Source organism: Archocentrus centrarchus, chromosome 8 (genome assembly GCF_007364275.1).
Source record: "Archocentrus centrarchus isolate MPI-CPG fArcCen1 chromosome 8, fArcCen1, whole genome shotgun sequence".
Taxonomy (NCBI): domain Eukaryota; kingdom Metazoa; phylum Chordata; class Actinopteri; order Cichliformes; family Cichlidae; genus Archocentrus; species Archocentrus centrarchus.
Window position 1 is genome coordinate 3363104 of NC_044353.1, and position 14260 is coordinate 3377363.

Here is a 14260-nt window from a genome sequence, read left to right on the forward strand (position 1 = left end):
TCAGAAAACCTTTATTCATTCAGCACAGGGTGTCTACAGGTATAAACAAGTTCAATTTATGACCTTTGAGACCGAAGTAATTTCACTTTCAATGACACAAAGGTGAAAAACACAGACACCAGTTCAAAATTAACAGTGAGGTAAAACAGAGTTTTTGCCCAGATGTGTTCAATAATATGAAAAGGAAACAAAAATTTAATTATTTTCCTGTTTCCCATCCTCAAGTCTGAAACACCTTCAACACACAGCACAGACTGTTCTGTTAGCATTTCCAGCCACAGGCTTCAACAACCAAAAGTATTTTTTATTCTTAAATCATGTGTGGTTAACTTTCTTTGCATTTTGTCTATCGAGCTTGGCCAGCAAGGCCTTCTGCGTCTCTACCATATTTGGGGTTTAGGCTGGTGCAGTGCTGAGGGTGGGTCCACCGGGTCTAAACAAAGGATTTCTCTATTTTCATCCTAAGGTAAAACAGTTACTATTTACAATCTTTTGTACACAAAAAACTAAAAATATACATTGAGTCGTTTTAAGATGGCATAAATTCGCCACAAGATGCACGGTGTTCTGAACTGCATGACATAAAGAAAACTGAATTGGCCAAAATACCTGTTAGAACTTCTTAACATCAACCAGGTCATTGGTGGCCCATCTAAGGTTATGGTTTGGTTAATATCCACCACTTTCTATGAAATTTTCGGGTGTCTGGAACACCCCAATGGAAAAGCGTATATGGAGATGTGGCTGACCCAAGCCAAGATAGTTCACCAGTGACCTGGTGGATGTTAAGAGGTTAATTTATCTTCAGGTGTTATCTGTCAACTTACGTTCACTAATTACAGCAGGCCAAATCAACTGATATTTACAAAGTAGATTAACTTTTGATGCAGGTACCGCCTCATGAGTTGGAGGCTTCTAAAAACAGGATGGCCAGCAATGATTCAGTCACATCTAATTATGCAGAGGAGGCCAAAATAGCCTTTGTGTTCTGAAAACTGTCACAGTGGACATGATTTAAAAACGGTTTCGGACCCACCCAACTGAATCAAGAAAATGTAGTTCTTCTTTAGGATTTTTATAGTTACAAAATATATACATTATAAGCCTTTTGAAGAACCCGTAGACACCCTGTCTTTACACGAATTGCAGCAAATCCAAAGTGTTTGAGGTTTTTCTCGAAAAATACTAATTTTTTAAAAATTAATTTGTCCTTAAATTATTAGAAGACTAATGAGTCTGTAGATTTCCCCATATTGCTTTTTCCCCAAATGATGGCTTAAAAGCAGAAAGCCAGCCTGGAGAGAAGGTAAAAGCCTAGGAGAAGATTCAAAGATTGATTAAAGCAGAGTATGGTACAGTAATACTGCAAGGGCTGGCTGGGAAGGTGGTGGTAACAGGTGGAAAAAGGCAGGCGATGGTGATATACTAAGGTGTGTTAGTTTGTAGACAGTCAAGGTCACACTTTATCTGCCATGGAAACACATTTCAGCAAGTTGTTGCAGAGAAAAAGACACGTGAAGAGTAAAAACTCACTCTATGAAGTTTGAGGCGTACAGAGGTTTACAGGCAAAGCTCGCTAGATTCCCTACACACATCTAATGCCTAACGGTTTAATTACAGGGCTAATCATTCTTTCTTGGATATTACACTGATCAAGCATAACATTTTGACCATTGACTGGTGGAGTGAAGAACACTGATTATCTCTTCATCATGGCACCTGTTAGTGGGTGAGATATATCAGGGAGCAAGGGAACATTTTGTCCTTAATGTTGATGAAGCAGGAAAAATGGGCAGTGTGAGGATTTGAGCAAGTTTGAGGGCCAAATTGTGATGGCTAGATGACCGGGTCAGAGCATCTCCAAAACTGCAGCTCTTGTGGGGTGTTCCCGGTCTGCAGTGGTCACTATCAAAAAGAAACAGTGTTGAACCAGAGATAGGGTCATGGGCAGCCAAGATTCACTGATGCACGTGGAGAGTGAAGGCTGGCCTGTGTGGTCTGATCCAACGGCGAGCTACTGTAGCTCAAACTGCTGAAAATGTTAATGCTGGTGTCAGAACATACAGTGGATCACAGTTTGTTGTGATCTGCACAGCTGGGGCTGCACAGCTGCAGACCAGTCAGGGTGCCAATGCTGACCCCTGTCCACCACTGAAAGCTCCAACAATGAGCATCAGAACTAGACCAGGAAGAAGGTGCCCTGGTCTGATGAGTCATGCGTTCTTTTACATCACGTGGATGGCCAGGTGTATGTGCTCACCTGGGGAACACCTGGCACCAGGATGCCTATGGGAGGAAGCAAGGCTGGCCGAAATAGTGTTATGTTCTGCTGCTGGGGAAACCTTGGTCCTGCCATCCATGTGGACTGACACGTACCACCTACCTAAGCACTGTTGCAGACCATGTGTACCCATTCATGGAAACAGTATTTCCTGATGGCTGTGGCCTCTTTCAGCAGGACAATGCCACCCTGCTACAAAGCAAAAATGGCTCAGAATTGGTTTGAGGAGCACAACAGTGAGTTTGAGGCATTGACTTGGCCTCCAAATTCCCCAGATCTCAGTCTGATTAAGCATACTGCGGGATTGTGCTGGACAAAGAAGTCCAATCATGAAGGCCCCACCTCACAGCTTACAGGACTTCAAAAGATCTGTTGGTAAAATCTTGGTGCAGATACCACAGCACACCTTCAGGGGTCTAGCAGAGTCCATGGTTCTGTGGGTCAAGGCTGTTTTGGCAGGGGAAGGAGGACCCACACAAAATTAGGCAGGTGGTCATGATGTTCTGCTTGATTGGTGTATATCTCCACTTTTCTTTCTTACTTGGGTAATTATTTTGTACCTTTATGAACAGTACTTCAGAAAGTATTCGCAGTGATATTACTGGTTTAAATATCTAAGTAGTCATGCACATTGAGAGTATTCAGACATATTGAGGTTGGCACATTTTAAAGATTTAAAAATGATCTAAGAAACGTCTTTTTATTTTTTCTCTCTCTTTTTCCTAGAAACCCACCCGTGCCAAGTGAAACCATGTTTTGGAAATGTTTTACAGATACAGTACCAGTCTTTGCAGTGAAGAGGGAGCTCAGAGCAAAGGTGCACATGTCTACATTCGTACTCTTGCCCATAACCACAAACTGTGGGTAGTGACCAAAACAATAAGATTAAGGATGCAAGAGGTGGAAATTAATTTAGTCTGAAGGGTGTCCAGGCTCTCCCTTAGAAATATGGTGATGAGCTCGGTCATTCAGGAAAGGCTCAGAGTAGAACCACTGCTCAAAGCAGCAAAAAAGAAAAGGAGCTAGGTAAGGTGGTTCAGCATCTGACCACGACGGCTTCCTGGACCACCTCCTGGTGAGCTGAAGAGGCCCAGGTACAGACTCAGGACATGCTGGAAAGATTATGGCTCCGTAATGTGAGAGGATTCCAGTGGAAACAGTATCAGTTTTTGAAAAGTAACGCGTTCAGATGGAAACGCTCTAAAATGATTGCTGTTCCAACCATAGTGTGCATAGCGAGCCTATATCTCAGTTGGCTAAGGAACACCTCAGTGTCTCTCCAAAAGAGCTGGAGGAGGTGAGGGAGGCTGAAATGAATACTTTAAATGTCCACAAGTCAACTAGGGTCCCCTCAGACCTATATGATGTAAATTTCGTCATCAGATGGTGAGCGCGAGGGTCCCTCCTGCCTGTTTTTTGTGACTATACAGATTTAAAAAATGGATGGATGCAAGTTTATTAAAAAAAAATCTAATGACAATAACTTAAAATGCACTAAAGAGTGCAAAGAGTGACAGGGTCTGAATACTTTCTGAAGCAACTGCATACTTTATTACTTATAGCAGAATATCACTGATGTAAAAACTGCAGACAGTTCTCAGTAGCTTTCTTTTACATGCTCATCCATGTCCAATCTTAACGTGACGATACCCAGAATGTTTATAAAACAACTTTGGCACATTTCATCTGCTTATTTCTCAATGTGGTGAACTCCCATGATGACCCAGTGTGGAAGGAGATGTACAGGAAGTACAAAATGGATGAGAAAAAAACATAATGAAATGGCAAACTAGTTTATCTGAGTCCAGCATCAACATCATTCTTCTTAAAGAAGAATAATTAAGATTACGTAACCTCTATAAGAATAACAAAAACATCAACTTACCATACCAGTTTATGCTTCACAGCTTCTCAACCATTCAGTGCTGATGTTCTTTGTGCGTATGACTCTTTGGGTTTATAAAGGTTTGCTCCAACCCATTATCCGTTTTGCTCTTTTACTCTGGCTTCACCAAATACCACTCTGAAGCTTGTGCATATATATTCAAAACTTTGGGCAATCTAGTTGTTAAGTGATGACGTAGAATTCCATTTCCTGGTCCAAACTGTCACATGATCAATATGACGCAATGCCTTTTCCCTGGTTGTTTTAACCGATCCGACTCGAAAAAAAAAAAACACACAGCTGTGATTTTACCGATGAGAAAGACCAGCGGAAATGGCTGCAGTTGATAAGGTATGTTACAATCATCTTCAATAGTGAACAGTCATTGGTTATGCCACTTGCTGCTTATTCATTTGGACCCGGAAATGACGTCAGACTTAAAGACCGGATAACATGAATCAGCCATCGCTGTGGCTGCTCACCCAACACTGTACTTTGTTAGTGTGGCCGCCACAGCTGCAATAAGCTTTCACAGTTGTAGCATCTGGAACTCAACCTTTAGCTTCATTAGCTGACTTGAGAGAATAACCAATAATAATTCATATTGATACATAATAAATAATCTCAGATTTTATTTTTCCTGGGCTGTTTGGGATTTTTGTGGGAATGTGTAAATGCACACTACCAGTCAAAAGTTTGGACACTTTTGACTGGTAGTGTACATCGCCAAAAGTATTCACTCACCATCCAAATTATTGAATTCAGGTGTTCCAGTCACTTCCATGGCCACAGGTGTATAAACCAAGCACCTAGGCATGCAGACTGCTTCTACAAACATTAGTAAAAGAATGGGTCGCTCTCAGGAGCTCAGTGAATTCCAGCGTGGTACCGTGATAGGATGATACCTGTGCAACAAGTCCAGTTGTAAAATTTTCACAGTCAGCTGTTAGTCGTATTACATTAAAGGAAGTGCTTTGGAACCACACCAACTCAGCCACAAAGGGCTAGGTCACATAAAATCACACAGCAGGGTCAGTGCATAGTGAACAGCGGTCAATAACTACAGACCTCCAACCTTGACGTGGCCTTCAGATTAGCTCAAGAACAGTGTGCAGAGAGCTTCATGGAATGGGTTTCCATGGCCGAGCAGCTGCATCCAAGCCTTACATCACCAAATGCAATGGAAAGCATCATATATAGCGGTGTAAGCATGCTGCCACTGGACTCTAGAGCAGTGGAGATATACAGTGGGTACGGAAAGTATTCAGACCCCTTTAAATTTTTCACTTTTGTTTCATTGCAGACATTTGCTAAAATCAAATAAGTTCACTTTATTTCTCATTAATGTTCACTCAGCACCCCATCTTTACAGAAAAAAACAGAAATGTAGAAATTTTTGCAAATTTATTAAAAAGAAAAACTGAAATATCACAGCAAAGGGTCTAAGTATTCAGACCCTTTGCTGTGACTCATATTTAACTCACATGCTGTCCATTTCTTCTGATCCTCCTTGAGATGGTTCTACTCCATTGGATTAAATGGATTGGACTTGATTAGGAAAGGCACACACCTGTCTATATAAAACCTCACAGCTCACAGTGCATGTCAGAGCAAATGAGAGTCATGAGGTCGAAGGAACTGCCCAAGGAGCTCAGAGACAGAATTGTGGCAAGGCACAGATCTGACCAAGGTTACAAAAGGATTTTCTGCAGCACTCAAGGTTCCTCAGAGCACAGTGGCCTCCATAATCCTTAAATGGAAGAAGTTTGGATGACAAGAACTCTTCCTAGACCTGGCCGTCCAGCCAAACTGAGCAATCGTGGGAGAAGAGCCTGGGTGAGAGAGGTAAAGAAGAACCCAAAGATCACTGTGGCTGAGCTCCAGAGATGCAGCAGGGAGATGGGAGAAAGTTCCACAAGTCAGCTATCACTGCAGCCCTCCACCAGTCGGGATTTATGGCAGAGCGGCCCGATGGAAGCCTCTGCTCAGTGCAAGACATGTGAAACCCCGTATAGAGTTTGCCAAAAAACACATGAAGGACTCCCAGACTATGAGAAATAAGATTCTCTGGTCTGATGAGACAAAGACTGAACTTCTTGGTGTTAATTCTAAGCGGTATATGTGGAGAACACCAGGCACTGCTCATCACCTGCCCAATACAATCCCGACAGTGAAACATGGTGGTGGCAGCATCATGCTATGGAGGTGTTTTTCAGCTGCATGGACAGGACGACTGGTTGCAACTGAAGGAAAGATGAATGCGGCCAAGTACAGAGATATCCTGGAAGAAAACCTCTTCCAGAATGCTCAGGACCTCAGACTGGGCCGAAGGTTTCACCTTCCAACAAGACAGTGACCCTAAGCACACAGCTAAAATAACAAAGGAGTAGCTTCAGAACAACTCTGTGACCATTCTTGACTGGCCCAGCCAGAGCCCTGACCTAAACCCAACTGAGCATCTCTGGAGAGACCTGAAAATGGCCGTCCACCACCGTTCACCATCCAACCTGAGGAACTGGAGAGGATCTGCAAGGAAGAATGGCAGAGGATCCCAAATCCAGGTGTGGAAAACTTGTTGCATCATTCCTAAGAAGACTCAAATTTCTACATTTCTGGGGTTTTTTTTTCTGTCATGATGGGGTGCTGAGTGTACATTAATGAGAAATAAAATGAACTTTTTGGATTTTAGCAAATGGCTGCAATGAAACAAAGAGTGAAAAATTTAAAGGGGTCTGAATACTTTCTGTACCCACTGTAAGTGAAGCAGTGGATACAATACTTTTGGCAATATTGTGTGTGAGTATGTGCATGTGTGTGTCTTAATTTATTAAAGACACCAAAGCATGTGAATCCTGATTTGGATTGCAGGTGAGCCTTCATTTTTATATTTACAGTACAGTGTCTCCAAACGTTTGACTGGTACTGTATCTCCTTCTTGCCAAGGGTTGAACAGAAGAGCAGTCTACTGATATTTGCTAAAATTATCATCCTTGAAAATGAATACTCCAATCAGAATCTAATCTGAGTGTCAACACTGTTTTCCATACTTGGACTTTACTTTGCCAGACAACCCAAGTTTACTTATAACTTTTCAGCATTTTTAAATTCTATTATTTCCAGCCATACAAGATTACAGCATCATCTGTGTTTGATTTACCGGTGGACAATTCTTTTGCTCTTATTTTGAAAGTTCAGGCACTACAATCAAAGTAGGGCGAGGCTCATGGTTTCACTATCGACAGCTCAATGGCCGCATCACTACCGTGGCAGTCCCTGCCATCATTGTGGAGACAGAGATGGACGGACTTGGATACACCTGACTCCAGCTCCACCTGACTCCACCATCTTGGACTGCAGCTGTTGACGGTAGTCCTTGTTCTTCTGTGGAGATCCTCTGTGAGCTGAAGGGCCTCTCTAACCAGAACCTGCCGCAGGTGGAGAGCTTGTTCTGCGATGCCTCCACCAGAAGTGGAGATGGAGTTCATCTACGCAATGAGGAACTTTCTGATGAGGCAACCATTATTGCTTTCTTATTTATTGTTGCAAGGTATATATTTATTATTTATTAATTTATTTTAGGAACCACAGTGGTGCCACCTTTTGCACATAATGCCACAAACTCTAAATTTTTTTAAAACACTGAAGGAATGTTGTCAAATGTTTTATCTCAGTAGAAATAATATCCATTCGTTAATAATGAACAAATGATCCATCCAGCCCTAATTTTTATGCACGAGAAGCAGCTTGAACAATCAGGGTTTCTGATTTCTAAAATTATCGTCCTCTCTGATCACAAAGCACCGTATTACAGTCATTTTTGTTTCATATGCAGTGATGATCTAACCAGAAACGGCCACTGCGGATCATTTTCACCCCAAGTTTGATGCCACAGGTTTCCCGTTTTTGTAATTAATAAAACCTCTGTGTGAAAAAGCGCAGATTTTCAAAATAAATGAAACTGAGTGTGGCTGCATTGTTGTTTTTATGATCTGGCTGTGAGCGTCTAATAATGTCTGTATTAATGATCCATTCTTGACCAGAAATATTTGCTTCTCACTTGCTCACCACACTGACGGGACAGGACCGTTACACAAACCACCGTGAACCAGGAACACCCCCGATCATGCTGCGTGCTTCATTTCAGTTCACCGTGTTAGCCCTTCCAGCTTTTAGAAGAAGACGTTGATCCGATATCAGAGCACAGATGTTTGCTTTTAAAACTACTGCATTTGTGCTCTTAATGTGTAGATAAATAAATGAAACTAAGCTGGATGCAGGTGAAGCCTGTTTAAGGTTGCACTTTCTCCTCAGTCCCTTCCACCTTCTAAGCTGAGGTTCACACACCTGTTCCTACGAGTACTTTTAAATTAAATGTTTTGGCTTCTAAATCATTGGTAATCTTGGCTGATGCGCTCGGAGCAGTAAGGAAAAGCCATGTTTCCATAATGGCACAGAACAGATTGCAGACTGTCGTTAGTATTTCACGTTTTACTGGTCCCATATGATACGGCGGTGAGGTGGTCGAGTGGAACGCAATGTAGCCTCACAGCAACAAGGGTCTGGGTTTGAATCTGCTTCACCGTCTGAGGAGTCTGTGTTTCATATCCTGAGATGACAGCTGTGCACCTTTCACGTTTTAACCACATGTCAAGTTGTTCGGACATTAATCGATCTCGTCTGCAGCGCCTCTTCTGCTGGGTGGAGAGGAGCTCCACAGCAGCACTGAGGAAGATTACCTTCTCATATATGCAGGTGAGGTAAAACTTCCTCTTTTCTAGTTGTAAATATGGATCATTTTACTTATACATGCCTACATATGTGACTCCATGTTAAACCAGTTGGGTGGAGACATTCAGATGCAGCACAGTACTGAGCTTCAGTGTGATCACACCTACCCCATGCCTCCTCTTCCTCTCGGACCACCTCGGCCACCTCGGTCAAAACCGCGATCATATCCGCCGCCACCGCGGCCTCCAAATCCGCCCCCGCCGCGGCCCCTGCCACCACGGCCTTCCTGACTTCCGTAACCTCCATCAGGTCCTCCATAGCCTCCTCCTCCCCCACTCATTGGCGGGCTGTCGCCTCCATATCCTGAGAGAAAGTTCAGACAATCAGACCTCAGCAGACCAAATTCTGATGTGATCTGAGTCAGTAAGCAAACACCTACAGCCCCTCACCTCCACTCTGCCCGTACTGACTCTGCTGGCTGTAGCTTGGTGGAGGTGGAGTGCTGTAGCTTGGCGGTTGGTTGTAGTGACCTCCTCCGTGCTGAGGAGGCTGAGAGTGGCTCCCGCTGCCCCCGTAGCCTCCACCAGGTTGCCCTCCGCTGCTGCCAAAACCGGCCCCACTCGGTCCACCGCTCGGTGGCTGGTTGTAGCCGGGAGGTGGAGAGTTACCTTCATAGCTGTTAGATGGCAGGTAGGAAGGAAGTGTTAAAAGACTACAAAGCAACATGGCAGACCACAGGAAGATAACACTAACAATCAGCCCTTTTTAACCTTCAACTCTGAATGCATCAGCTGTGACACAACGTACTTAAAAAGCGCTGCCGTTCACAGACTTCCAGCAACAAATACTGTAATCCCCTATGTGGCTGTGGAGTGCAATTTCTGGGCTTTCAGGAACCGTTTGAATTTTTCCGATAGGACAAACGGTCGCAGAGTTACAGTAAAAAAGTCAGCTGATCAAAGTTCCTTTAATCAGCTGACTCGGCGGCAATACGCACCGTGTGCTTGATTTACAACACAAAAAACATGGTCTTATTATAAAAAGAAAAGCACCTGTTTTATATCAATTAGCAAGTCATAATTATTGAAGCAATTCCTGAAAGTAAGTCTTACTCCAACCTGAAAGAGTCAAGCAGAGAATCTGGGTTTAAAAGAAAAAGCTCAACTGCTATGAATATTCAAAGCTGTGTTTGTCTCAAATCTACATTTCTGTTGTTTTCACTGTCGTCTGGTGTAAAGCGCTCATGCTGCTGGAAGGTGGCGGTAATGAAGATGGAAGCTGTTTGCTGACCACCATCAAACAACAAAAACTGAGCACACTAGAAAAACATTTAAAACCAAAGACCACCATCAAAATGTGATCTGTGGAAAATGAAGTCCCGTCCTGTCACAACACAGGCTGCTACTGAGATGAGTGTGAGCATTTCTGCTTGAAATGTACATCCTTGCTTAATATTCCAAGTTTCTTCTGACTTTTCCCTCTTCCTTGCAAAAAGAAGTTCTAGCATAAATCTCTGATCTACTATATTTATACAGTAATCCAGGAGTCTGCTTTCATTTCACCTGCTCCTAAACATCACTTCTGTCCCAATGGGGCTGAAATCAGTGAATTAAAGGCTGAGAATCAGAAGGTGTGTGTGTGTGTGTGTGTGTGTGTGTGTGTGTGTGTGTGTGTGTGTGTGTGTGTGTGTGTGTGTGTGTACCCTGCAGATGATGAAGGAGGCGGCTGCTGCTGGTTGTAACCAGAGAATGATGACTGCTGGCTGTAGTTCATGTTGGATGGCTGGTTGCTGCTGCTGTAGCCTCCGGAGCCGTAGGACTGACTGGAATGGCCATACCCACCACCACCACCTCCCTGGTTCGAGGGTGGAGACCCATAACCACCTGGGAAAAAGGGATACGGATTCAGAGGTGACTGAAAAACAGCGACTGTGGGTGGATGCCGGGTATTCCTCTACCTGACTGGGGGTGGCTGTAGCCGCCGTAGCCCCCCTGGCTGTAGGAGCCGGGGCTGCTGTCCGAGCTCTGGTTGTAGCCTCCGTAGCCCTGCTGATTGTAACCCGGTCCAGATGACTGACTGTAGCCCTGGTTAGCACCGCCACCTCCGCTATAGGACGTGTAGCTGCACACACCAACCAAGAATACACTGCTTAAATATTTTAGCATATCCTTTTTAATTGATTTGCAAAAGAAAATCATTTTCAAAATTAAATACAAGGATTTTCTTTTCATGTTTTAAATTTATAGATGAGTATTAATAATGACTGAATTACATAACTTACCCCTGGCTAGATGTTTGGGAGTAATCTGTGGGGGGAAAACACACAGATGGTTTATATTCCAATGAAAGTAAATTCTAATGACAGTAATTAACATTCTATAACCTCACAAACTCAACAGCAGTGATATGAACACATTTTAATGTCTATTTATGAACTGAATCTATCATATTCTCTAACACAAAAATGCAGCAGCATGAGCAATTAGTGAGTGGTTTGTTTTACCTTTACTTTTATTTAAAGGTGACTTATTATGCTAAGCAGGTCCACTAAAGTCATTAGAAGACAGTACCTGTAAAAGTTTTCTCTTTGTCTGGGATGACACTGAATCCCAGTCTGGGTTAGATCGGTCCAAACATGACTGGATTAACTCATCAAATATAAAAACTGATTTAAACTGTTTCGGATTTGCAACAAACTATTTATGAAAATATTAAAATATTTAAAAATTTTTCACTCTAGACCACATTAGACAGCAAAGCAACTCTATTAAAATTTGGCAGATACTGGCTCTATTTTTAAGATTACGCTTAAAACGTTCCTTTTGGATCAGGCGACCCTGAAGCCTCCCTTAGTTATGCTGCAATAAAAATCACAAATATGGGTCAGTTTTAGTAATCTATTTGTTTATCCCGGGATAATCCAGTCCAACGATGATGTGAAAAATAAAACGGTGTTCCAGGCAGTCTTTCATTACTTTGGCTGTGCTGTGTTTTGGGTGGGGGGTTAAATCAGCGGGTCGGTAGACAGGGGGGCGGTTTCTCTGCTTCAGGCCCCGCAGACTGCGGTGTGGAGAGGCCGGGTCACCATCAGAAACTGGGTTGCTAGCATAACCGAGCTAACGGCGAGCTAAGCGGTCCGCAGCAGGCACCGATATTAACTTAAGTTAGCCGGTGAGCCTCTCCTCCAGCCGGACAACCGACGCTGTGCGGTCTGAATGAATTACATGTGAGAATAAAGGCTGAACAACACCTCCCCACAGAGACAGCAGCTAACCGCTAGCTGTCCTGTCACCTGCAGGCAAAGGTGAAGCTACTATTAGCTTCCGATGTTTATATAGCAGTTTTTCTTACCGTTAGACGCCATTTACACGGAGCCTTGCACCCAACCAAACAGTGCGTGTTAGATGGTTGAGCTGAAGAAGAGGAATCGAGACGAAGATGGACGCAGCCCCGTCGTCTTCAGCTGCGGTTCCACCGCCGGCCGCCGGGGGGCGCAAAGCAGTACAAAAAATCAGCGTTCTTTTTTCTCGTGAATTCATTTTCCTTTTTTTTTTTTTTAATCTTTTTATTTAGAAGCAAAATGACTCTATTTGTCATACAATGATAATAATAATAAGACGACATTTTACTTTTCAAAACATAATTTTGAAGTGCTTTACAAATCAAGTCTTTTTTGTTTAAACAGCACATTTAAGAAGAAAAATAAATACATGAATAAAATGAGGGGGAAAGTGTACGTGTGGAAATTAGCTGAATATAACAGGAGTAAGAAAACACCTGCAATGGACTGGATAAAAAACATGACTCAGACTTAGAAGCAAGTGAAAAAGGGGGGGGGGGGGGATTACACAGAATTGTTTTTTTATTTGAATTTTTTTTTTTTACCCAATGAATAAAATGACAAATGTTTAAAAGTATACTCCAGGTAATTAATTAATAAACACTGGCTGAAGCAAATAATAGACAATTAAATAATACATTAGAGAGAGAGAGCAGACAGATGGGAGACTCCACGGCCTTTGGGAGATATATTTATCTTATTTATGACCTTCTCAGTCTCGGAGAAGAATATGTTTAACTTATCTTTAAAAGTTTTGCCAAAACATGAACATCTGTGTCTAAGGAGGGAAGGGTGTGTGCAGGTCATCGCACTCTGTTCCTAAGGAGAATAAAACTGCCAATTCATGATTAGGAACATGTGAGAGGGGAAGTGTGTGTTTCTTTTACAGAGCTTTTATTGCTGATTGGAGAAGCTTGTGCCATGATGCTGGAACAACCACTGGACTAAACCACAGCTCTCTCCATCTGTTTTTCAATTGATAGCGCTTGTAGTATAAAATTATTATGTTTAGCTTAGAGCAGCGCTCTTCTGGGGAGGGAGCCACAGGCAGCTGGGGGAAGGCCTGTGTTTCTCTGAACAAGCTTGGCCCATGTACATGTAATTCTTTTGATTCTTTAATAGATTAAATGTTATAATTTTTTAATTAAAGTGTTTCAGGTGTCTTCCTTCACAAATAAAAAACATGCCCTGACAGTATACTCCTCCAAGAAAGCCTGGTCCTTTGGGGGTTAGTAGCAGTTTTAGGTCTAACAGCTACGTTTTGAACATTCGTCAAAGATGGAAATGCATAAGTGGAGTTACAGAAGTCCAGCTGAGAGGTGATGAAAGCACCGAGAAGTGTTTGTCAGTCCTTCAGAGATCAGACCAAGTGATCTGAGTTCGAACATGTGAGGATAAAGTGCCTTTGTTTGGATATCAGGAGACCCGAGGGAGCAAATAAAATAACTTTTTTATTCTAAATGTAAAGCTCGTAGATTTCATTTCCATCCAGCGGTGCAGGCGTAAAGGCCAGAGCTGCACTTTATGAATCGGGAACATTTTCCTGAAAGAAAAAAGTAAACCTGTGTCTGTTTTTTTGTTACCATGGCAGCACATTTCCACAGAGGCAGGCTTCCTCATCGCAGGTAAGTAACAGCAGAGCAGGTGTGATTGCTGCTTTAACTATCAAACACACACAGTTATCAGCTTTCTGATTTCACAGCATATTCACAGTCAGCAAACAGGACCGAGCAGGCAGGTCTGTTTATCTGGCCGGGTTGCCGTGTTTGTGTCACTTTGCTCTGTTCTAGGTTTTTGATTCTTGTTTTGGCTTCTTCATTATTCTGGTATCCTGGTAGTCGTGTTTCTTGTGACGCTGAGTCTTTGGTTCCTGTTGTGATGAGTTTCAGGGTTACAGTCACGTTTTGGTTTATTGTAATGTTTTTACTTCCTTCAGTGTTTCCTCGGATGTTCCTCCCTGTCTCGTCTACTACCAAAGACATTGTTTTACTTTTGACCTTTTGTTGCCTGGTTCTGATTTATGTCA

General features: G+C 42.7%; 1 protein-coding gene across 1 annotated transcript in view; it reads right to left on the reverse strand.

The window, feature by feature from the left end:
- Window positions 1-12380, reverse strand: part of fus (FUS RNA binding protein) — a 28855-nt gene extending 16475 nt beyond the window's left edge. Inside the window, exons 1-6 of the mRNA XM_030736513.1 lie at window positions 12246-12380; window positions 11176-11200; window positions 10852-11015; window positions 10597-10777; window positions 9344-9570; window positions 9062-9257 (exon numbers count right to left, since the gene is read on the reverse strand). Coding sequence (XP_030592373.1) covers window positions 9062-9257; window positions 9344-9570; window positions 10597-10777; window positions 10852-11015; window positions 11176-11200; window positions 12246-12258 — 806 coding nt within the window. The 5' untranslated portion in view covers window positions 12259-12380. The remainder of the gene's footprint in view (window positions 1-9061; window positions 9258-9343; window positions 9571-10596; window positions 10778-10851; window positions 11016-11175; window positions 11201-12245) is intronic.
- Between the last annotated feature and the right edge of the window lie 1880 nt (window positions 12381-14260).